The sequence below is a fragment of the Mustela putorius genome, unplaced genomic scaffold (genome assembly GCF_011764305.1).
Source record: "Mustela putorius furo isolate JIRA1106 unplaced genomic scaffold, ASM1176430v1.1 tig00000407_pilon_pilon_pilon, whole genome shotgun sequence".
Classification (NCBI taxonomy): Eukaryota; Metazoa; Chordata; class Mammalia; order Carnivora; family Mustelidae; genus Mustela; species Mustela putorius.
The window spans coordinates 14,747,752-14,771,117 of record NW_025421373.1 but is presented as its reverse complement, the minus strand read 5'-3'; the positions used below and the strand labels follow the sequence as shown (position 1 = coordinate 14,771,117).

The window sequence follows — 23,366 nt, the reverse complement described above, 5'->3', positions numbered from 1 at the left end:
CCCTGTGACAGACACTTCTCCCTTAACCTTCGAATCCTCACAACAAGCCTATAAACTGGAAGACTTAAAGACCCCATTTATGGTCAGGGAAACCGAGCTCCAGAGAGGCTGTCTTAGACGGGTAAGTCTAGAAGCTGTGCCTGGCGACTACAGTTCATTCTACTTCATTATAGCAGGCAGTGCCCTGTCAGCTCCTTTCTTAACCTGGATTTGTAAACAACCTTTTCATCAAATGATTCGGTGGAGCTCTAAGAGTGATGGCCAAGTCCAAGTTACATGCAGAAGAGAAACAGAGTCAAGACAGGAAGATGAGAAAGCTGGGATGGCAGGGCCAACAGACCGCCTCTAACTGTTTCTTTTGGAGCTCCAGGAGGCGGAAGGAAAACAGTCAGTGATAATTTGCGAGCAATAAAGATGAAAGGGGGTGCATGAATCAGGGCTCCCCCTTCCACAGTTGGCCTGCCCCATGAAAGAGCAGAGTGATCTCATAAAGGTCTGGTCTCTCCCTCTGATTCGTACCTCTCAAAATCTTGCTGCTGTTGCCTTCTCTGCCATGTGGGTGCCACTCTGCAGGCACCTTAAGACATGCCCAACTTTTCAGTGTTTCAAAATAGAATTTTCCAGTAGATTCCACCAACAAGGTCTGACCTATGGAGGAATGCACAAAGAAGCAGAAGCTTGGGTATTGGCCCTACTTCTGCCAGTAACTGCTGGAATCTCAGGGAAGTCGCTTATCCCTTCTGGGCCTGGGCTTCCTCACCAGTAACCAGGGGGCTGGTGCTGCAGCTTCCACACAGACCCCGAGGATAAGTTTAGTGTCGAATTATTTTGGATTGGTTTCTAACATTTAAAACCTAGGAGAGTCCCATAAAATACTGAAGATCAACTTTGGTGTACACTCCTGTGAGGAACAAATGGAGTGGTTTTCCACAGCCCCTTCTAACATACCAGACAATTATTTTGTCTTACTACTTATTATTTTAAGTATTAAACTTAAATTATTAAAAAGTATAAAATTTATAAATTATAAAATTATAACTTATAATTTATTATTATAATAAAATTATTTTTATCATATTATATATTGCTATATTATATATTATATGATCTACAGTGATAAATCATATATAATAAAAATTATTAAAAGTATACAAATTACAAAAAGTACTAAACTTAAGTAACTTATTACTCTTATAGTCTATCATCTGCCTCACCCACCCTCATGCCCTCTGCAAACACACACATACCCTGTGAAGGAAAGCCCCAGGGCAGAAGGAGTTTTTCTTTTTTTTGTTCACGGAGGCACTCCAAGCACCTAGAACCATGCCTGGCACATAGTAGATACTAAAAAACATTTCTCTGAATGAATTTGTAGCAACTTTATGAAAAGTACAGTGTTTTCCTAGTGAAGGAAGCTGTATATAATCCGTTCAACCCAGAAATAAGACATGGATATATCCAATAAATTTGGATAATTTATTATATAAAATATTATATAAAATTTTTTATTTTTATAACTTAAAAATATTATATAAGATATAACCATAATTATAAATGATGATTTCTAAATCATCATAGGGCCTGGTTTTCATGAGCTGCTAAGAACTAGCAATAATACATTTATGCTTATACGGTGTGTTTGGTTTCTTATACATTCAGCCAAATTGAGATTAAAAAATAATGCTGGTGAAGTTTTCACAAGGATTCTGAATGTACCACGAGATGCACCTGCCAGCTGTTTGTCTCCCTTGTAATGCTTAGAGAAACAGCACGGTACGGGTAGTCTACAGGCATGTGACAGGCAGCTCGGTACGTGGAATGTTCCGTATTAGTGTGACCTTAAATATGAAGATTGATTTCTCTGGTGGTAAAAGGCAGGTCTTAAGACCGATGAAATCTAATCTCACACCAATTATATTAATTTCAACAGCTGGCTTTGCAGTGACCACACTCTCCCGAGCTTCTTTTAATAAACGCTCATGGATGGCCCCCTGTCCACTCCAGCAGCCTTTCATTCTCAAAGCAGCGGAGGGAGAAGTGACAGGAAACATTTGCTGGAAGCAGTCAGATGTGACCGTGCATTCATGGGGATTTGTCAGCCGATGTTTAAGTCGTTGTGTTCCTCATAAAGAAGCATGAGTGACAGGCTTTAAGAGTAATCTTCCAAAACAAATGTGACTCATAACCATTAGGGCAGCCCATGCTACAGCGAACAACTCTTGTTCCACATAACCTGTGAGTATCTCTGGAACATGAAATAGGTGGTTTTTCACAGGAGAGGTTTAGGGTAAAATGCTACAGCCTTTAATGCAAATTTGGCCTCATCAGGCACACCAGCTTTTATATGGAGTTTCCTCGCCCATGGCTATTTAACTTAGAACACCTTCAAATAAATTTGGACATGCTGGTACTTTCATGGTGGTCAACCCTACCTCCTTAGTACTAGCAGGACATCATTTAAGCAGACTTATTTATTTTTATCTAAATATACAATGTCAGATTTAGAGTTTAAAACAGGTGTTCATGACGCTAAGAATGTTTGTTTTTGAATCAAGAGACTGAAAATGATCAAGGTCCACCTGAAGAATATACTCAGGAGCTTGCTGGTGTTTTCTGGCTAGGGCTTCTGGCATCTGTGCTCTACTGAAGGAAATCTGGGTTGGAGTTTTTAGCTTTATCATTTTTGTTTGCTTGTTTGTTATCACTGGAGCAAGTTGAAAAAAAAGTTGGGAAAACAGCAGGTTTCTGTGACAACTTCAGTTCTTTAGTTGCTCATTTAAGATTTCATACAAGTTTAACAGTAGCCCTAAAAAATGATAATACCTTCATCTGTGTTACATATTGACTATCAGCAGGCATCTCAAATAATTCTGGCAAAACGGCATAGATTTATGGTATCGTGGGGCGCCTGGGTGGCTCAGTGGGTTGAGCCTCTGCCTTCGGCTCAGGTCATGATCTCTGGGTCCTAGGATGGAGCCCCATGTTGGGCTCTCTGCTCAGTGGCTCTCCCGCTGCCTGCCTCTCTGTCTACTTGTGATCTCTCTCTCTGTCAAATAAATAAATAAATAAAATCTGTTTAAAAAATTTATGGTATCATATGAAAAAAATTAGTCAATTAGCAATTACTATCACAGAGTTTCAGTTGTATAGTCCAACTCGTTTTCTATGGTTTGGGTCAAAGGCAGCCCTTTCTTCCCTGGGACTCCCACAATATTTTGTGCATATTATATACATACATGCATTTTTGATGTCTCACATGACCTCTCTTTTTCTTTCAACCTCTTTGTTTACTTGACAAACCATAAAGCCTCTCAAAGTTTATTTATTGGTTTCCAGCACCAGGCCCCCCAAAACCTTAGATGAATGAACATGGGAGCCAGTGAAAACATAAGAGATACACTGTAAACAAATGTGTGAAGATTTTATTTTTAAAATAAGGACTTCAACATGCTTTATGTAATTTGACTCCCAGAACAATCCTGGGCACTATCTGTCCAACAAGGATTCACCAGATCTGGACCAGTGGTTCCCAACTCGAAGGGCCACGTGCCCTCCCCAGGGAATGCTTAGCCATGACTGGAGATGTTTTGGTTGTTACAGCTGAGGGTTCGAGTGCAGCTCCTACCACCTGCTGGGTAGAGGTCAGCAGAGGCTGCTAAACACTGTACAACACATGGGATGCCTCCCACTGCAAAAAAAATTATCCGGCTTAAACCGTCAGTAGGCCGAGTTTGAGAAACCCTCATCTAGGCCCTCGGTCTCTGAAAACCAGTGTTAACTCTATGATCTGTGAAGTCCTGCTCAACAATATTTTTCTGATTAAGTATATCCTGTAAGAAGTTATTCAGTACAGCATATAAAACTACCTCTTGCATTCAGTCATCTTCCTCAAAACATACAAACAACGAACCAAGTAGCACGGGACGAGCAAGTTCATGGTTTGAGTCCTAATTGTTGAGCCGGGAATGTCTGGCTTGTCAGCTCTGTTCTTTTAGAAAAAGCACTTAGGTGTAGTTAGTACCTGGATACCTCCCTGTATTTCAAGAAGAATGAATTCAGAACATTTACAAGTTCAGCTGTTTCTTACAATCAGAGCTCCTAGGAGGATAGCTAGAGAGGACTAGGTGGATTTAATGATTGGCTGTTTAAAGGAAACTTCAGAGTCAAAATGCTGGCAAGTGAATTCTACCTTTTGCCTTTGCGAAAACCATCCCTGAGCACGAGGGAGTCTGCAGGAAGTGATGGTACTATTGAGAACGATGGAGGCAGCCAGAAAGCCCTTTTGTTTGTCACAGCGGAGTATCAGAGTATCCTTCTTTAACTTGCAAAAATGATTCCCTAACATAGTAGGTGTAACGGAGTAACACATTCGGATCTTTATTAACTTGATCTCCAGCAATAAACTATAGGTTTCAGTAAACATTAATTTCAACAATGCAGAAGACGATTGATCAGGGAGAACAGAGGAAGCTCAGGGATCATATTACCCAGATTTTCTGCCCATTTTTATTTTTCTCAAGTATTCACATGGAATCATACCTGGAAACCTACTGTGTAATATCAAAATGATTTATTATATGAAGCTGTGTTTGAACAAGAATACTGCACCAGAGTGCCTTGGCAGGTTAGCTCCAAACTCCCACACCTTAACTTAACTCTGACCTATTTATTCATCCCACTTTGGGATAATTACACTTGGCATAGAGTTCTTTCTTGAACATCAACCTAATTGTCCCTGTTCTTTCCCTTTTGAAGAAAAGGTAAACAAAGAGGAGATTAGGCTTTACTGAAAACCTGAGCCTTACAGGGAACCATGCCACCTACTTAACACACTATCTTGTTTGATTCTCATGGATAATTTTATGAGCAAGAATTATTATCTTTATTTTAAGATGGGAAACGGAAGTCCTGAGAAAATAATTTGCTGAGATTTGCAGAGTTGAAACAGGCTGAGCTGAAATTCATACATGCGTATGTTTGGTTCCCAAAGTATATGACTTTGCCACGCTATAAAAACAGAACTGGTTAAAGTCCTCCTCAAGATGATAAAACAAACATCTTTCCACTGCCCCTTCATCACTCTTAGACTGGACATCACTAGTTCCTTTCACGGGATCTCAAGAGTCGTCACCATTCTGTTTTATCCTGGTTTGTCAATATTCTTCTGAAATATTTGTATCTGAATTCACCGGATCATTCTAGATATGTTGTGGCCAGTGCAGAATCCAGAGGACTGGTGCTTTCCTTGTTCTAGACCCTCTATTTCTTTTTTAGATTTTTATTTGTAAATTTTTATTTATTTATTTGAGAAAGAGAATGAGAATGAGAGATCATGAGCAGGGGTGGGGGGGGAGGGTAGAGGGAGAAGCAGACTCCCGACAGAGCAGGGAGCCCCAAGTGGGACTCAATCCCAGGACTCTGGGATCATGACCTAAGCCAAATGCAGACACTTAATGGACTGAGCCACCCAGCTACCCAGACCCCCTGTTTCTAACAAAGCAGCCTGAACTTCCTTTGGCAGCTACATCAGAATAGATTAGTTACCTGTACTTGGAATTGAACTAAATAACCAAGTCTTTTTTTTTACAAAGGACTTGCTGTAAGCCAGGAATCTCACGTTCTTCAATCCTGAAGTTAAGTTTCTTAAACCGAGACACAGGACTTGACATTTATCCCTATCAAATTTTATCTTGGGAGTTCTGGCCCCCTACTGTAGGCTGTCAAGATGCTCTGAAGCGCACGTCTGTCATTCAGCACATTAGACATCTTCAGCTTTCCGCCATCTGCAGATGTGCTGAGCCTGCCTGCTTTGCCTGCACTCTAGCCACTTATGAAAAAAAAAAAAAAAAAAAAGTCTGGAAGAAGAAGGTCTATCACAAAGGACTGAAGGTAGGGCTTGTTAGGAGGGAAACTGTTCCAAAGTACCACATCCATATCTAAGAAATAATAGAAAACCTAATTTTGGAGTTGAAAGGGACAGATTAGATTTTTTTTTTCTCTGAAAGTTCTATTAATAGACAAGCAACTGAATTTAAAGAAATTAAGAGTTTTTGCCCAGAACCACAGAGCCGATTACTGATAGAACTAGATTCATGACCCGGGTTGCTGATTAATATGTGTGTGTGTATGTTTTTTTTCCCCATCACACCATTAGATGGGATCACTAATGGCCAAGAAGACATCCCAAAATTGGTTTAAATAGTTTCTTGATACAATTTTTCTTTTTTAACACCTTGCCTTTTTCTCCTAAGAAAGGAACACAGAAGGAAATTCCAGTGAACTGAAGACTCTTGTTCTTATAAACTCAGTTTCACCACTACGGACTTACAGGGAGAAATCCTTTCAGAAAAATGGCAAATGAACAATGTTCACCCAACATAAATCCTATCTACAAAATAGGGCATGCTTATCCCATGAACGGCAAAACCTTGGGTAAGAAAGTGTAGATTCAGAAATAGGTAAAAATATATAGCATAATAGTGTCTGGTGTGTAGCATAACTCCAGAAACATGTTGGTGGAGACCGGAGACAGCTTCCTTCTCACTTTGACAGCTTCTGCATTCATAGAGAACACGTGAAAACCCATGAATGACACAGAAGAGAAAACCCAGAGCTGATTTCATAAGCAGTCCTTATACCTCCCTACAATGATGAGGGGAGAGCCATGCGGATAACAGGATGAGAAGGGGTCCAGTGACCCAGGAGGTACTTTTCACAGAGCTTTTTCCCAAAGGAGAAGAGGCAGTTCCTGTCCCCATAAACTTTGGCTGCTGATTTAGCCTCAGGAAGAGATGCCCATTTGCTTTGAGAAAACCACCCCCACCTCTTCAGAAGTTATATCAATTTATAAATATATAATGTATATTATATGTGAAATAATTTATATTATATATTACAAATTATAAATAAGTGTATATTATATCACTTATTATATAAAAAGAGTATATAAATAATATATATTATATAAATAAGTTATATTAGATCTGAAGTAATGAGGTCCAACATTGGATGTCTAAGTACTGCATTAAGTGTAATGACCCTGAATCTAAAGGACTTACTGAAGTAGTTCCTGGAATCGCCTCCTGCCTTTTTGACATAATATAACTATGATTCTTCCACAGGCTGATCAGGTAAACCAGCAGCTTCCAGGAAGGACATGGGATTCCCACAGAGGTATGACAGTTAGTTAGCCACTGGGAGAATCCTGGGACACGAGAGGCGGTGTCGTTTGCCCTCATTACCTCTGTAAACTAATTAGGTAATTATTCTTGGTGTTCTTCCCTGAGGGTAATAATGGAACTTGCTGTTAGCATTGCTGTGAAGAGTAACTGAGGTAATACCTATGAGGTACTTCAACTGGAGCCACTCGGGGCGCCTGGACGGCTCAGTCAGTTAGGCAGCTGACCCTTGACTTCAGCTCAGGTCATGATCTCAGGGTGTGGCATCGAGCCCCACCCCATGGAGCCCCAAGTCAGGCTCGGTGCTCGGCATGGAGTCTGCTTGTCCCTCTCCCTCTGCTCCTCCCCCCACTTGTGCTCTCTCTCTCCCCTTCCCCTTCTTGCAAATAAATTAATAAAATCTTTAAAATGTGAAGCCACTAAAATGGTTATATGTAATTATTGCCATGAATTTGTTTTAATTTGGTGTCTCCACATCCCTAGTTCACCGACAGACGAACCTGGGGTCCCGGCCTCACTCCCCCTGACATTGTCTGCCTCACAGCAAATGCTCAGGAAGCGCTCACTGGACTGAACTGACTTTCCCAGTATCACCACCAGCATCAGAGCCAACTCACTAGAGACCCACCTGCTGAATTGGTCAAATTCAATTTTATTAAAAATACAAGAACTGGGGTGACTGGGTGGCTCAGTGGGTTAAAGCCTCCGCCTTCGGCTCGGGTCATAGTCCCAGGGTCCTGGGATCGAGCCCCGCATCGGGCTCTCTGCTCGGCAGGGAGCCTGCTTCCTCCTCTCTCTCTCTGCCTACCTCTCTGCCTGCTTGTGATTTCTGTCAAATCAATAAATAAAATCCTTAATAAAAAAAAAAAAACAAGAACTAGGGCCCTACAGTTTTTTTTAAACAAACTTATCCTCTAAATATTCATTGTAAAAATGATCCCTATAGAAGTGTCTCATTTAATAAAAGTCTACGCTACAACATCGGTTCTGCTGTTGAAAATCCCTTAAACATTAGAATCCTCTTCTCAGCAGTTTCCTGAAGGCATTATTATAATTAGCTTCCCAAACTTTCTTGTGCAACTGCACTGCTTCTTTTAGGCACACATTGTTACTCATAAATGGCACAGCTGCATTTCAAACCCAATTCTGACAAAGTTCAAGATCAATACTCTGAAATCCCAACCAGGACTGCTTCTTTTCATCAGGAGGGAAGAAAGACACGGGAGTCTGATAGGACTGGTACGGAGACTTGCTTATTGACCCTTCCCCTCCGAGCACCTCTGCAGGCTCTCTGAGTGTCAGCCAAGGCTGCCTGACAAGCCTCTTGTTTCCTCAGGGAGCTCCTTCCCAGGCTCCCTCAACCCTCTCACAGTCTAAGCCTCTGGCTGGTTGTTGCTCCCTCAAGGAGGTGAGAGCCAAGGCAAGATGACAGCACCAGAGGGGCATCTTGCATAACCAAATCAAGTGCAAATCCAACTGGGTCCTACCAACTAAATAACTGAATGCCCACTGTGGGCTGGGAGGCAGCCGGTCTCATGACAGCCTGGAGTTTCAGTCTTTTCCTTCTACCTTCTGCTTTGAGGCATCGGTTGCCTCTCCCCATCTCAGAAGCTCTGACTCTGGATTCATAGCAACCCGCTCCCAATGAACACGTTGGAGAAATCACCGCCTACATTCAACAGGGAAGAGTTCTGTTTTAGATACATTTCATGTTAAAGAAAGTGCTTGGTATTCTATTTTTTTCCTTAAGGTAAGTTTTTCGGACCCAGGAACCCAAGTTTTTAGCACCCATCCATGGAAATCAGACAAGACAGTCCAAGCAGAAGAGAGAGTAGCTACACTTTTGCCTTTCACATCCATAATGGCTAAAATAAACATGAGTCTGCCATACAGATACAGCCTGGGTATGCTCAGAAATCAATCTGGCTCTTCTGTTCCTCGATCAGAGCTTTCCAGGAAGTCAGGCTTAATGCTGACAGAAAGGGTGGGAGAGTTAGTCCACTGTGCTCATGAAGTTCAGAGCAAACATCCAGAGAATATGGTGCTGGCACAGCTCACATGGGCAGCTGGACACAGTCATACACCAGTTTGTGAGCCCAGCCAGGGCTGTCGCAGCATGGCCCCTTGGGGACTTCAGTGCATTCTACTCCTTGCTAGATCTGGCCGAACTGCCCTGATGTGGAGCAGGGCTCTTGGACGGACTCCTGCCCATTTCCCTGTTCTCCTGCTCCCATCACAACACATTCTTCCATCATCATCTATTGTTAAGAAAAGCATGGTGCCTCTTGCTCCAACCAAGAAAGCAGCTGGGTCAGTGCTGGGTAGAGAAGGGAGGATATGTCCTAAATGTTAAGAACACAAAATGGTCCTTTCCTTAAAAAGTGGCCTCTTGTGTTTGGGGAGGCCAAAGTTCCCCCAAGTACAGAGTGGTCAACAACACTAATTCAATCTCCCATGATGTGAATCTGTTAATTCCTACACATAGCACATGGTTATCCAGAAGGCAAATGCTCTAAACATGATTTCTTATTCCACAAATTTGCAAGATTTTATTAAAAAGTTAGGGAATACAGAAAACACCAGTTTTTTCATGTTCAGAGATCAAGAAACTAAGTATTTTATCCATATAACTCTGAATTTTAATTTTGAGGGTTTCATACTTCAAGATGGGTTCTCATTGGAAGATTGAAAGACCTGATATTTAAGGAAAGGAACTCGGAAAATTGATCCAGCTTTCCATATAATCTCTAATCAGATTTTTCGTAATCCAAAGGTCAATGTCCAAAGGGACAGAGAAAACTTGGATTTGGGATCTGCAGGATACCTCTCTATGTCTGTCAATATTTGAGGTGATTTAACCAGGTAGGTGGGGCACAGATAATGTGGTGTCAGAGGTTTGTGCGGGGTGACTGGTTCTTTCAATGTAGCATATTAGCCAGTGGCTGGTGCATGGGGTACAGAGTTCAGTTACCTGGGAAAAGATTGGCAAGGCTCAGGAAGGGCATCTGGCTCTTTGGCTTCAGAGCACAGAGCCGAGTTCTGGCCTTCGTGGCATGTGAGATATACAGTAGAACAACGAGATGATTCCATCCACAGAGAAAGCCTACAAATCAGGGCTGAGGCATGGGCACAGGGATGCTTGGGGCTTCTTGAGGCCACTAGTTCTAGCTTCCACAGCTACACGGCTATTTCCAGACCTTTCCCACTGGAAGGAGGTCCTAATTCAGCCCCCACTCTGGTTAAAATGAGATAAAATGTTACAAAGAGTAACAAAGTGCTCTTTGTTACTAGAGCACTAGTAACAATTGTAGGCTATGACCGAGACATCCCAGATCAGAATTTACATTCTGATTCATTCATTCACTCCACAAATAAATCTACTGTATGTGACAGGATGTGCGAGGAGGGGGATACAGGGATGAACAAAACTTCCCTCCTGGATATTAAGGTTTAGTGAGTTTTACATCCATGATACTTCATTAAACGAGGTACACAGGGGTCATTTTGCCAGTCATTTGAAAACAATTCCATTGCCCATTTCAAGCTCCATCCAGACTTCGTCACACAACTTGAAACACAGATGTCATTACAACCTCACTTAGAAGAGGGACACACGGCAAACAGCACTTCTCCTAGGCCCTGAGTCCACCTCCTCCTCTCACCCCTCTGTTCAGCCCGTTGGGGAGAGATCCTACTACTAACAACATCCTGAAACCTTTCCACCACGGTTGGGACATCATCATTCACGTTCTAATACCTGCCAACCTGCCAAGAAAATGTAATGAATACACTGTCATTAGTTAAGGTAAAGGATTAAGGTCAGCGAGGTGTTGTATAAACAGAAAGAGATTCCCGACAGATGCACCTGGGGAAAGCCTGTGGATTCATTCGAACAGGTTTGAAAAATACGGACCAGAGAGAACTCTGATTTGCAGCAGACACCGTAGAAGGGCTCCAAGCCCCTGGGCCTTGCAGTCTGTGCCCTAACTGCCAGTCTGGGCACCCCAGAATCCTCTCTTTGTATGGTCATTGCATCAGATTTCAAAGTGTGTTTGTGTTACACATCATTACCGCTTTTACACCGCTCATTACAGATCACGAGGAAGCGTCTCTTTGGGTTCGAGAAGGACACTGTTGACAGCATTACTTAAACACTCATGCAATTGCTGGAAAAGAACAAATAGGAGGGCAAAAGGTGAGGGTTGTGGCTGCTGGGGTTCGCCTGATGACAAGTTAGAGGCACAGCATCTGGGTAAGCTGGCAGGTATAATGAGTAGGAGTTAGGCTTAAAAGATGCCTTTGTTGATGGCTCTGAAATGCCTAACATTTTTTTTTTCCATAGAGAGATTAAAGTGAAGGTTTAAACTGAATTAACTCTGGCAAAATAACTCCTTGACTTAAATTCATAGTGAGGAGAAAACCACTAACCACAGGTTCTTCCCAAGAGGGTTTTCTAGGGAAAAGGTGCTGGGTGGTTGAGGGATGCTGGGTCCCATGTCCTGGAGGACAATCTCCCAGTCAGAGTGGACTCCTGCACAACCAAACCTGGGTTAGCTTCCGACCAGAGGCAGAAAACCCAGTGTGCCCACATGTCAACCTCGTTCCTGTCGACACCCCATAATAGGGGCCCCAGTTTAGGCCACTGAAGCAAAGTGACAGGGAGACATTGTGCCGAGCTGGCTCATGCCCAAAGCGTTGGGGTCCAAGGAGGAAGACTAGAAGTATCCTAGAGGTCACTGGCATGCGTGAATTCCACATTCAAGGTCAGGCTATTCTTGGGTGGTCCTAGTCCTCTTATTTACTAATTAGCTGAGGCACAAACCTAATCACTCACCCTGCCAGCTGCTTTGCAGGGGTGAGTCACTTAGCTATGTGTAAGCCTCACCGACCTCCCAGATTCTGCCCAGCGCAAAAGCTTTGCTGCTGTCAGCTTATCCTGCATATATTTTATTGAGCTCCATGAGGTAAGTACATACTCCAGTGATGATACAGTATCTGGGGGTACGTTCCAGGTCTCAGGATTGAGTCATGATTGTCCAGAGATGACACGGGAAAGGAGCCAGGCCTCTGCTCCGCTGTGGAGCCCGGGGACACAGCAGCCTAAGCCATACAACAGCCACACTGCAGAGGTGGGAAGACAGCCGTGGGACCTGAGCGAGGACGGGCAGGAGTTCTGGGAAATGGCCCACGGCTGCCATCCGTCTCAGCACATCGTCTCCCGACAGAACCGCTCCCTGCAAGGCCCACTTTATGGGTACGGGGCTGAACTGTGTTCTGAGACTTCGCCGTATTACAAGTGAGTCACTGCTGAGATTGCTAACATTGCCTACAAAGATGAGAACTTAGAAATGGATGAAGAAAGCTCCAATGGTTCCTGAAGTCCAAAACCCACACAGAACTGAACTCTATGTACAGATGGTTCTGTCTCAACATCCCTGTGATCTATTTTTCACAACGGTCACCTTTACATCGACCTATGATAATCCTCACCCTCTCCAGTCATGTCTCTCAAATCCATGTTCATCCTACCACAGGGATACTTTCCAAAGTGAAAGCCCAACAGTATTATTACTCTGTTTAAACCTCTGTAATAAACTGAGGGGATCAGAATTATGTTGACTTGTCTGTCTTATTTTCTATAAACTACATGCTCTCTAAAGTTAGGAACATAAATTTAAAACCCATCCTTGAATCCAGGAAAGTGCTCAATAAAAACCCAACGAAAGAACGTGTTGTGTCACCACCACCTGCAAAGGTCTGTGCTCATCCCCTCCACAGGCAGCATCCCAAAAGACAAGGCCAGGGGCTCCTCAACCTGACCGGCTATGTGTTGCTGAACTCCAGGGCCAAAGTGGTCAGCAATCCCGCAAGGATCCAGGACACAGGGTTGCTGGTGTACATGGATTCAGGCCATGGCACGAGAACAGACTGAAAGGTTTCTTCTTGCTCTTGGTGACAGTAAAGACCACAGCAATCTAAAGCTCTATGGTGGTTTTCTTCACTCCCAGTATGAAGAGAACACTAGAACTATTCCTCCTTGAAAACATGTAATGGGCACACCATTGACTGTTTACCAACTATAACCATGACTCTAATACTTGCTTGATATCTATCCTCTATGTCTTGGCAACTTGTCAGGGCTCTGTGGAACCTCACTGTAAGGGGGTAAGGCTTTTTTTTTTTTTTTAAATATAATGTTTCTTCTACTGGGTCATTGTTTCCTATCTGTTAGCAATAAGAACAGAGGTGGTTCCTCCCCACCCCAAAAGTGCTGTATATATTTGCATAGGTTTATAAAAAATGTTCAAAGATATAGAGACAACATTATTTTGAGGATCCTGATTCCTTTAGGACATGGCATCTTATTCCCAGTGTAAATTTTTAACTTGACTGATACAGAAGGATGTAGTACCTTTTAATCTTTGGAGTGATAAAATACTAATTATGTGCTCTGCCTGCAAGCCATGCCATATATATGTGTGTGTATATATCTATATATGTGTGTGTATATCTATATATACACACACATATGATAGCCATTACACACAATATTATATATGCTATCTGTAAATATCACACAAACACACATACACACACACACACACACACATAATGTTCCATCATAAGCACTTCTTCCTGGCCTACAACTTTGGAAAGAACTATGACTTGCTGGATATGCCCATACTCCTCTCATTTCTCTTCTTCTCTAAATACCATCTTTCCCTCTCCAAGGCCCAGCAAGACCTGCCTTTTCCACAAAGCCTTTGCCATCTGTAGGCCCTTCTATAATTTAACTCAAATCTAGAAACCTAAGTTGACCTCCAAAGTGAGTAATTACAGATCTAGTTGCTCACGTACAACATACTCTGGCCAAACGAACTCTATGCTTTCTACAAAGTAAGCGATCAAAAAAATATCTACCAAATGCCAAATACGTAAAATAGAGCCACTTGTTGCCTAGTACAGTGCCTGTACACAGTATAAACTCAGTAACCGAACGAGCCATTCTCTGCGTACACCCCCTAGCTCGACCTGTGAGCTTCTGTTCATGTTATTCGTCTACCACATGCGTCCTTTCTGTAGTCACCTGCTCTTCTCAGCCTTTTAAAGTCTTCACCTAGTATTCTAGGTCTGCTGAAATAACCCTGCCTTCCTTCAGGAAGTTCTCCCTGATTCACTACAGGAGAAGATGACTCTCCTCACCTCCCTCCTCCCAAACAGTGGATTTCGGGCCACTATTTTGATAGTTCATGGACACTGTCTCCTATGGTAATTCTTTGTGTAGATTCCTGATCTCTTAGCTCATGCTAATTTCCTTGAGGGAAGAATCACTATTTTCCTTGTAGCCCTAAGTTGAATCTTTGAAAACAGAAAGCTCTAAAATCAATTGTTAATCAATCAATCCATCAATCAATCTGTACACTGAATGTGAATTAACTATTCCAGTCCACCTTGATATATTCTTTTTCTGAGCATCATGACCACCTGTATTCATTACATAATTTAGACCTTAAAGCTATAGAGTTTCTCATTAATTTCTAGAAGTTTCTCATGTCCCAACGAGGCTGGACTTCTTCAGGGCAGGGGCCTGTGTGCTCCCATGTTAGGTTGGGAGGTCAAAGAGGATGCTCAGTTGTGGACCGAGGTATGACCTCGGTCATATAACAGAGGTATGACCCAATTTATAATAGGCCTTCCTCTCAAGAGCATTTATAGCTGTCTCCTCTTTATGCACATTTCTCCCTAAAATCATCATCCCAGGAGCAGTAGTTCTGATGTAATCAGCTGACAGTTTGACCCTGTGAAGCCCTCTGAAAATAAAGCATTGCTGGTCATTCCCAATTGGGGAGTAAGAACTTCTCCCTGAGACGATGTCACCGGTATTGGGAGCAGGTGTGGGGACTAACACTATGGATGGAAGACAAAGAGACGGCACCTATTACAACCCTTGGGCTGACACCATGGTGCACTGTTTGACGTTGGGTTCTCATTAAATTGCCCACGGGGCAATTAGGCGTATATTTATTAGGTGTATATTAATTTAATTAGGCATATATTTAATTTAATTAGGTATATATTAAATTGCCCATGGGGCAATCAGGGCCAGTATATTTCTAACGGCTTATCTGTCCCAACAGGAAAAACCCTGCTCCAGGCTTCAAGTGCCAACCCTCCCTGAGCATACAGATCTGTCATCCTCTCCCAGCTCCCGGGGGACTCTACCAGGTCACACCTTCCAGATCCCTTATTCCGCATTGTCACCTCCTTCCCCGGCCAAACTGAATTCAAATGAATGCCTGGTAAAACTACAGGAGTGTTTTGTTTTGTTTTAAATCCTTACCTATATTTTCAGTCTGCCTTATACATGGGAAAGAACATTAAAAAAAAAAAAAATTGGCTACAGTCCGGACCTGGCAGAAGAAGAACCGCAGTGCCTCTGAATGTCATCTGAGATTCAAGCCGTGTTATGTCACGTGATCACTTTGGCAGAACTTATGAGATAAATGGCCAGAACTGGTAAACACACTCATATGTGTGCATGCTCGTGTTCAAACACGTTCCTCCACACCTTCTGATCGAAACACCAGACTCATCCTTAACCATCCTAGGCCATTTTAAGGTAGAACTCTGGAGTAGCCACATATTCCAAAAGAATTGGATTAGCCCACTAACTTAGAAAAGAAAAAAAAAAAAAGGAGAAAGACATTTTTTTCCTTTGCTAAATTACTGTGTTTAAGTACTGGCTGGCTATGTGAATTGTTTGCTGTAAGCCACTGCATTTTCTTATCTCTGCTACTCCCAAAGAGACAAAGCCAACAGAACACTACCAGAAAGCAAAAGAAAAAGCAAAGAGAAAACCAGTTAATGGTGTTGTTTTCTCCATTCTCCTTATGAAGTTAAAGGTTTATGTCAAAGCTAAAATGTCAAAGCAGCGAAAATAGATGCTCTTTGCAGAGCCTCTAGGTCTAAATGTAACTTGAGCTCTCATCTTGCAGCTGGGGACACATTTTTAATTTTCTATAAGATTGCCTCTGCCATACTTTTCATTTCACAGGTTTTTTAAATTCCTCAAGCCTAGCCCTTTGGAGTGAAAGCCACCTTAACGAAGAAAGTAGAGATTAAACCACCATGACTCTGGAACAGCCGAGGATCTCAGCTGTAATTCTTTGGCTCAGAACCAGGGTCTAAAACCAGCCATGGGAAAAGTTGCTGAAATGGAGCCTGCAATTCTCTCCATGTTTCACTTGCATAATGTTGACATTATAACACCAGGGAGACCCAAAAATATTTCAAACAATTATGACTTCTTTTCTACAAATATTTTTAAATTGCTTTACAAGATAAAATAACATATTTTGCCCTTCTTATTTTATTTATTTATCTTTTTTTTTTTTTTTTTTTTTTACTCTGGTTGTCCTCAGCAACTTACTACTACAGATTTATTTTTGGCACAAAGGTCAGGGAGGACATCTGAAGGCATTACCTCTGCTGGTTAAACTGTGTTTTCCAGCAGGAGTTGCCCAGTGAGTAGGAGAATCAGCTACTCTTAAAGCAACAACTGAATGTGGTGACACAGCACAGGAGAAATAGACTGTTTATTTCTCATGTTGATGACCGAGCAAGGAAAAAAAAAATCAAGTACTCAAGACAATTTTTTAGGGGCGCCTGGGTGGCTTGGGGGTTAAAGCCTCTGCCTTCGGCTCAGGTCATGATCCCAGGGTGCTGGGATCGAGCCCCACATCGGGCTCTCTGCTCAGCAGGGACCATGTTTCCTCCTGTCTCTCTGTCTGCCTCTCTGCCTACTTGTGATCTCTGTCTGTCAAGTAAATAAATAAAATCTTATATAAAAAAAAAAACAATCTTTTATAAAAGTCTCCCACCCCTTTAAAAGCAGTTTCCTTTCTGGACAGAAAAATTCTCCTTCTCATTCCCGTTCATTACTCTTATTTGTGCCATGAAACATATGTTTGAATGTACTCAGACTTCTCCATGAGGAAGATGGCATAATAAAAAAAGGCCAGGAGAATTCAGAGATGGCCCAGGAACTCATGAGTTCTGAGTACATTATTCAACTATTATCTGTTATGTCTTCCTTCAAACTTTGCCAAACAGTAATCACCCAGAACGTGAAAGGGGAAATTTATTTGAAATCTGCCATTTCCACTCCCAGAGACTCTGATTCCGAGACCTTAATTCTGAGCTCTGGAAACCGGGGATGATATCCTTAGTCACGGCTGAGCAGAGTGATCATTAGGTTAATAACAACCCTCCAGTGCCATTTCAGTGTCTCTCCCTGGACCAAGAGACCTGGCTCGCCTTCACTATAAATGCCCTCGGCATGGTTTGCAGCATTTATTTTCGATGTGCAAACATCAGATGCCGAAATTGCATTCCTCTTAAAACATCCATGGGAAAGTCCTCCTAGCTTATGATTTTAAAGCTAAGACAAGTTTCCCATGTGCTGTTACTTAAAACTCACCCCATTTAATTAAATCATCCAAAGAACTTACATTTAACAAGTAACGTTCAGTGTTATTTCAAAACATAGGGGGCGAGAATGGGAAAGAAGAACTCACCTTCACTCCCAGAAACAGCATTGCTCGAGCCTGCCACTGCCAAGGTCAACAGCACCTGCCAGAGATCCATACCTGTAGGACCTGCAAGCACACGAAAAAGAAGCAGACACAGTCAACTAAAAGCAGACCATTATCGCTGCACACTATTTAAAAACTAGCTGAACCATGAATGAGCGGACGTGCATGCCAGTTCTTGAGGGAATCCTGGTACGTCTTTTGTTGCCCCGAGTCTCATGAGGGCAAACAGTAGGTTTATCATAAATTCCACTTCCAGGGGAGCTTGCATTAGGAAACAGCATGGACACGATAGAGATTTTCACACCCTGGCCTATAGCCCTAGAACTACCTCACCACAAAAGACCCCCCCCCACCCCCAACACACACAACTGCTTCAATAACAGGGCCAGGCGGCTTCACTTTAACTAGATCTGGAAATAGAAAAACTCGTCAGCAGGATCACCAAGCACAGGGCCTTGAGCCGGACAAGCCATAAAAGGAAAAATACAAGAACACATTGTAATAGTAAGGCTTCTCCAGTGCGCTTCCCCGTGGATGAAAGAGCTCCACTACTCGTCTGAAGCCTGCACTGACAAGCCATCATGGGGTGGTTTAGCTAGAAGACAGCAAAAAGGAGAAGACGAGAAGCAACATACTCAGAAGCATCAGTGCTGCCTAGGTGGCCTCCTCAGGACACCTGGTGTCCTGGGTTCTCTGTTCTAGGAGGAGAGTGGTCTCTGAAAGGCCCAGGAACGTGACCACCCCAGACTCAAAGAAAGGTCGGTTCGCAGCCTTGCTAGCTATTTGGGATCGCAAGTGTGGCCACGCCTGGATCCCTTCAGTTTGATGAACAGGGGAGATGTGCCTTGGCCAGCACACGCCATTACCTGGAGGAAATAAGCTTCTTTGGAACCAATAATCCAGGTGTCCACTTCTAGATCTCTGAAGAGACAAGCCTGGGCTGGTTTAAAATGAACTCAGCACACTGTCCTTTGGGCTGCGGCTACCTCTGACAACCAATGCCAGCTCCTTTCCAGCTCAGCCGCATGATTTCCATAACATTACATGACTTCCTCATCGCTCGGGCACACCTGAACATCACCCCGGGCTCTCCACCAGGGCCTCCCTCCGGCTTCATTTTCACTGTTACACATCCTTGACAAAAACGAAACAGCCCTTCTCATTACCCCTAATCAGGCTAAAGTGATGAACAAGAACGTTTGTTCTCGTGGGTACTGGAGTGAACGGTGTAGTCCTTAGTAATGCTGAACAGGCATCAAATGTGATGTTTCTTATTTTCATTTCCAGATAGCAGAGGGCCCATCATTTTTCTGTTGTTGTTGTTCCATGTGATTTTATGTTCTTGAAAAAGTCTAAGAATACCCACCTCTGCATAAACTAAGCATCTCCCTGTGTCTGAACACACACGTGTGTGCTGAGTGTGTAAGGAACGGCCTCCAACACTGCCTCCTGGGGTCACCAGCAGAACCGAGCGGGACCCTGCACAGGAACACAATTGGCCAATTACGAGAGTTCATGCAAATGTGGGTTATGGTTATTGTAACATCCATGTTTTAAATTCTTCTGAGCTAATGGCCTTGAATCCTCATCAACTTTGTAAACGTGAACCTCAGAGCATCTCTCCTTAGATCCTTTATCAGTAGGTGAATAGGCCGTGTAATCCAAGCTTGAAGCTTCCCGAAGAAATACGTAAAGAGGCTAAAAATAAATATTCTAAAGGCTGAAAATGCCATCCTGTTGGTAACTGGATATTTCCTTCTAAAATTGATTAAAAAAAATTTTTTTTTTAAAGTAGGAAAAGCATGGAGGAATTGGGCCGTATGCATAGTGTTAGTTTTACTAGCAATCGCCCAATGCACGTAGTGTCAGGTAGAGAAACCTCCCTTGGCACGTGCTCTCTGGATATCAAGGTCGTAAAAGAATTCGAATTCTCATGTAGGGTTTTTGGCCTCCCAACTGAATAAAGATATAAATACATTTGCATTGCTCAGAAGGCTGCTTTCTCTGGTTTGGAAGTTGCCTCGTCAAATATTTCAAAGATACTTGGCAGATGCCTGACACGAGTGAATTTTGCTTCCGACGGATAGGAGTTGCCTCCCTCCCATGCCCAAACTTTTGAAGGCTGCTGTCTGCAAATGAACTTCACAACTCTTCCAAATGATCACAACCTAGCTCCAAAGCACGCGATCTATCTCTTACACTGAAACCAACAAATCAGAATCTTCAAGCAATCTAAAATCACACTATTTCACACTCCCACAGTCAAAGAAGAAGGTATTTAAAACTGCCATTCTCCCACAGAGGAGCTGAGAACCAGTCACCACATTGCCACATTGCGAACTGCCCCAACTCGAGCTCCAACTAGGGAGCAGGGAAGAGGATGGCGATCTGGAGCAGGATTTGGGAAGAGCTCACTGCTTCCTCAAAACCAAGTTCTGCTTCCCCAGCTGCTGGCTCAGTGGGGCTGACTGTGAAAGCTGTCCCCTAGTGATCTGTCCCAGGGCCAGCACACAGCCGGGCTAATGGACACTGTTCATTTAACTGGAACCTGCCCTCTTCTGTTTTGCAGGACTCCCTATGGCAGCTTCTAGGTAAGAGGATCCTTCTTTACTAGGTGTTCGCTGGGAGAAAACTGCCCTAGGAGAGGACAACGTGCCAAAAACACAGTATGAAAGAAACTTCGGGGTCGTCCGTCAATAATGTGCCAGATGTGAGCAGGAGAAAGTCCCATTAGTTCCCTTCCCCAATATAAGTCTCTCTGTAGAGGCAGGTACTGTCCAGAGGAATCTACCAAACACATACCTTGGCCGACTGGCTTTTTAAGTTTGCAATAGTTTTCTAGGAAAAACCTCTAAATTTCTGCTGATATTTATGCATTCTTGGGCGATAGTCTCATGGCAAGCTTTTTATTTGGGGTGGGGTGGTGGTTGGGTGGGGGAGACAAGCTTCCATTCTTGCATAATGGAACTCACGCCATTTCCACTTTCAAAGCCTGAGGCATTTTGCCTGACCTCCCCCACGTCCCCCCCAACTTCCTCAAGGGAGAGCCGGTTTGTTGAAAAGCTGGTGAGAGTTTTAATTCTGTAAACTGCCCAGCAGAGGAGCCTCTGAATCACAGTCAGGACTGTGATATACTGCCTTTTATTCCTGGCTATAAAACAGTACATAAACACATGAGAAGAGATGGGAGATTAAACACAAGGTTTTTCCCAACATGTTATAACCAACTCCGGGCCAAGAAAGCAATTAGTTCAATTCTCTTTATTTTTAAAATTAGCAAGTATTTGTTGAACTCCTAGAATTGTACAGGGCACACGGGAGAATACCAAAGCAATCAAAATAATGGTTTTTTACCTCAAGAATTAAACAAGATAGGCAAATCAAATTGGGAAAAGAGGAAGCATACCTGAAAATGAAATAAAGAGTGGGTGGGCTGGTTGGGGGGGGGCACGACAATCACCCACTGTACTGAAGGGCTTAAAATTAGATTTAAACGACAGAGAAGATTGTGATAGGTAAGGAATAGTGAGGGGTGGATGTGAACTTAACATTATGGGTAAACCCTCAGATGGTACCAAAGTCCTGGGTATGGCTCTGGTCTGATTAGTTCAGAGTGGTCGCTGGAGGGGAGAGACAGAATAAGGTTTGAATTTATGAATAAAGGGGAATGAAATTGGATGGTAAGAGAGGACTAGGCCAAAACAGCAGTTCAATTCATATTTTTTTAAAAGATTAATTGATTAATTAATTAATTTAGCGTGAGGTGAGGCGAGGAGCAGAGGGGAAGGAAGAGAAATCCCCAAGCAGATTCCCCACTGAACTTGGAGTTGGTGGCGGGGGGCGGGGGGTGGCGGAGGCTGGATCCCACCATCCCAGGTCCCCGAGATCAGGACCTGAGCTAAAACTAAGAGTCGGATGCTCAACTGACTGCATCACTCAGGGGCCCCAGAAGTTCAACTCACATTAATCAGAAAGTCACCTGAAGTTTTAGGATAGGTAACACATGTACAAAGTGGATTTTTCTTAGGATAAATCTGCCCCTCATACTTTCTTAACTTGGTATCACTGAGAAATACGGACAAGACTTGGAGATGAATGGATTCTGGAGATAATAAATAAAATGTGTCTATCAAAAATGAATGAGTATATAGTTATATGTGTGGATGAAAGATGGTGATATTGATAGAAATCAAGATTTGGGGATCTGAGTTGCTTGGGAATGAGAAGATTAAATGACTATCTTGGGATTTGGGGTGTTAAAGTGATTTAATAGTGATTTAAAGGCTTATAGAAGTATAAGATATGTCTGGAGGGAAGTTGATGGTAGAAGACCCAAGACTGAATGAGAGAGGGAAGTCAGTACTGGATTTCAGAGATATTTACATAGAGATGATAGATATCAGATGAATTTAATATGAAGACTAGGCTATTTCATGAAGAGCCCCCCACATAAACTTTATTAAAAGTAATATTACAGGGGCACCTGGGTGGCTGAGGGGGTTAAAGCCTCTGTCTTTGGTTCAGGTCATGATCCCAGCATCCTGGAATGGAGACCCACACCCATTGTGCTCTGCGGGGAGTCTGCTTCCCCCTCTCTCTCTGCCTGCCTCTCTGCCTACTTATGATCTCTGTCAAATAAATACATAAATACTTTTTAAAAAAAGTAATATTATAAAGTATATTAAGCCATATGGGGGAAAATGTGCTCCTATCTGGTTCGTAATTTGGCAAAGACAAAAGGAACCACCACCTAAAGCTACCTACACCCCCTGATTTGTATAAGGTTTTTAAAAGGAGAGTGGTCAACAGCATCCATAGAAGAATGTCAGCATATTTATAGGTAGAAAAATATGACAGATTGAGGAACTTGTAGTTTGCCTTAACAAAGACAAAATACCAATATGGCAGCTGAATTGATAGAAATGATATTTCCCCAATTTTTAGTTTTACTGATCTAGCTGTCATGATACCCAAAAGGTAAGAGCTGATTAAAAAAAATCCCCACAGAAGCAGAATCGTTTTTATTGCAAAACCAAGACTCTAGTCAGATAACATAATAAACGTGTACTTTCGATCCAGGTGTTCCTTAGTAATGAAATATTGCAAAACCGGATCTAGTTGATTTCCTGGTGAAGCTGTTTTAAGAATTCGATGTCGAAAAACAGGCGAATCCAAAATGGTATTTGAAATGACCCATTCTAATTAGTACCAGGCATGTATTTGACTAGTTTGCATTTGTTCATGTTATTACCCACTTTTTATGGTGCTGTTTATTTGAAAATTGGTCAGATCCAAACTGCCTTAGGTCAATTTCTTTCTTTCCAGTTAGGGAGAGAGAAAAAGTTCACAGCCATTACTGACATACCTACTTTCACTGACATTTTTTCCTTTCTCAGGATCCACTGGGGAATACAGGATGGGAAATTATTTTAAATGTGTAATGTATGAGGGGAAAAAAGGCCATTAGAAGTAGTATATATAATAAATCTCCTTTTTTTATAAGACATTTAAAACATAGATCATATGTACCCAAGGTGACCAATTCAGTTATCATCAATCATCAGTGGCCACTGAGCACTGCAAATGTGGCTAA

At 42.6% G+C, this 23,366-nt stretch overlaps 1 protein-coding gene across 5 annotated transcripts in view; it reads right to left on the bottom strand.

Moving 5' to 3' along the window:
• Positions 1-23,366, bottom strand: part of GHR (growth hormone receptor) — a 259,239-nt gene that overhangs the window by 120,074 nt on the left and 115,799 nt on the right. For 4 of the 5 annotated variants that reach the window (XM_045079519.1, XM_045079520.1, XM_004737946.3 and 1 more), the window contains exon 2: positions 17,756-17,836. In XM_045079519.1, coding sequence (XP_044935454.1) covers positions 17,756-17,825 — 70 coding nt within the window. In that variant the 5' untranslated portion in view covers positions 17,826-17,836. Of the gene's footprint in view, positions 1-17,755; positions 17,837-19,139; positions 19,253-23,366 lie in introns of all 5 variants that reach the window. The other variant, XM_045079517.1, reaches the window with a different exon arrangement.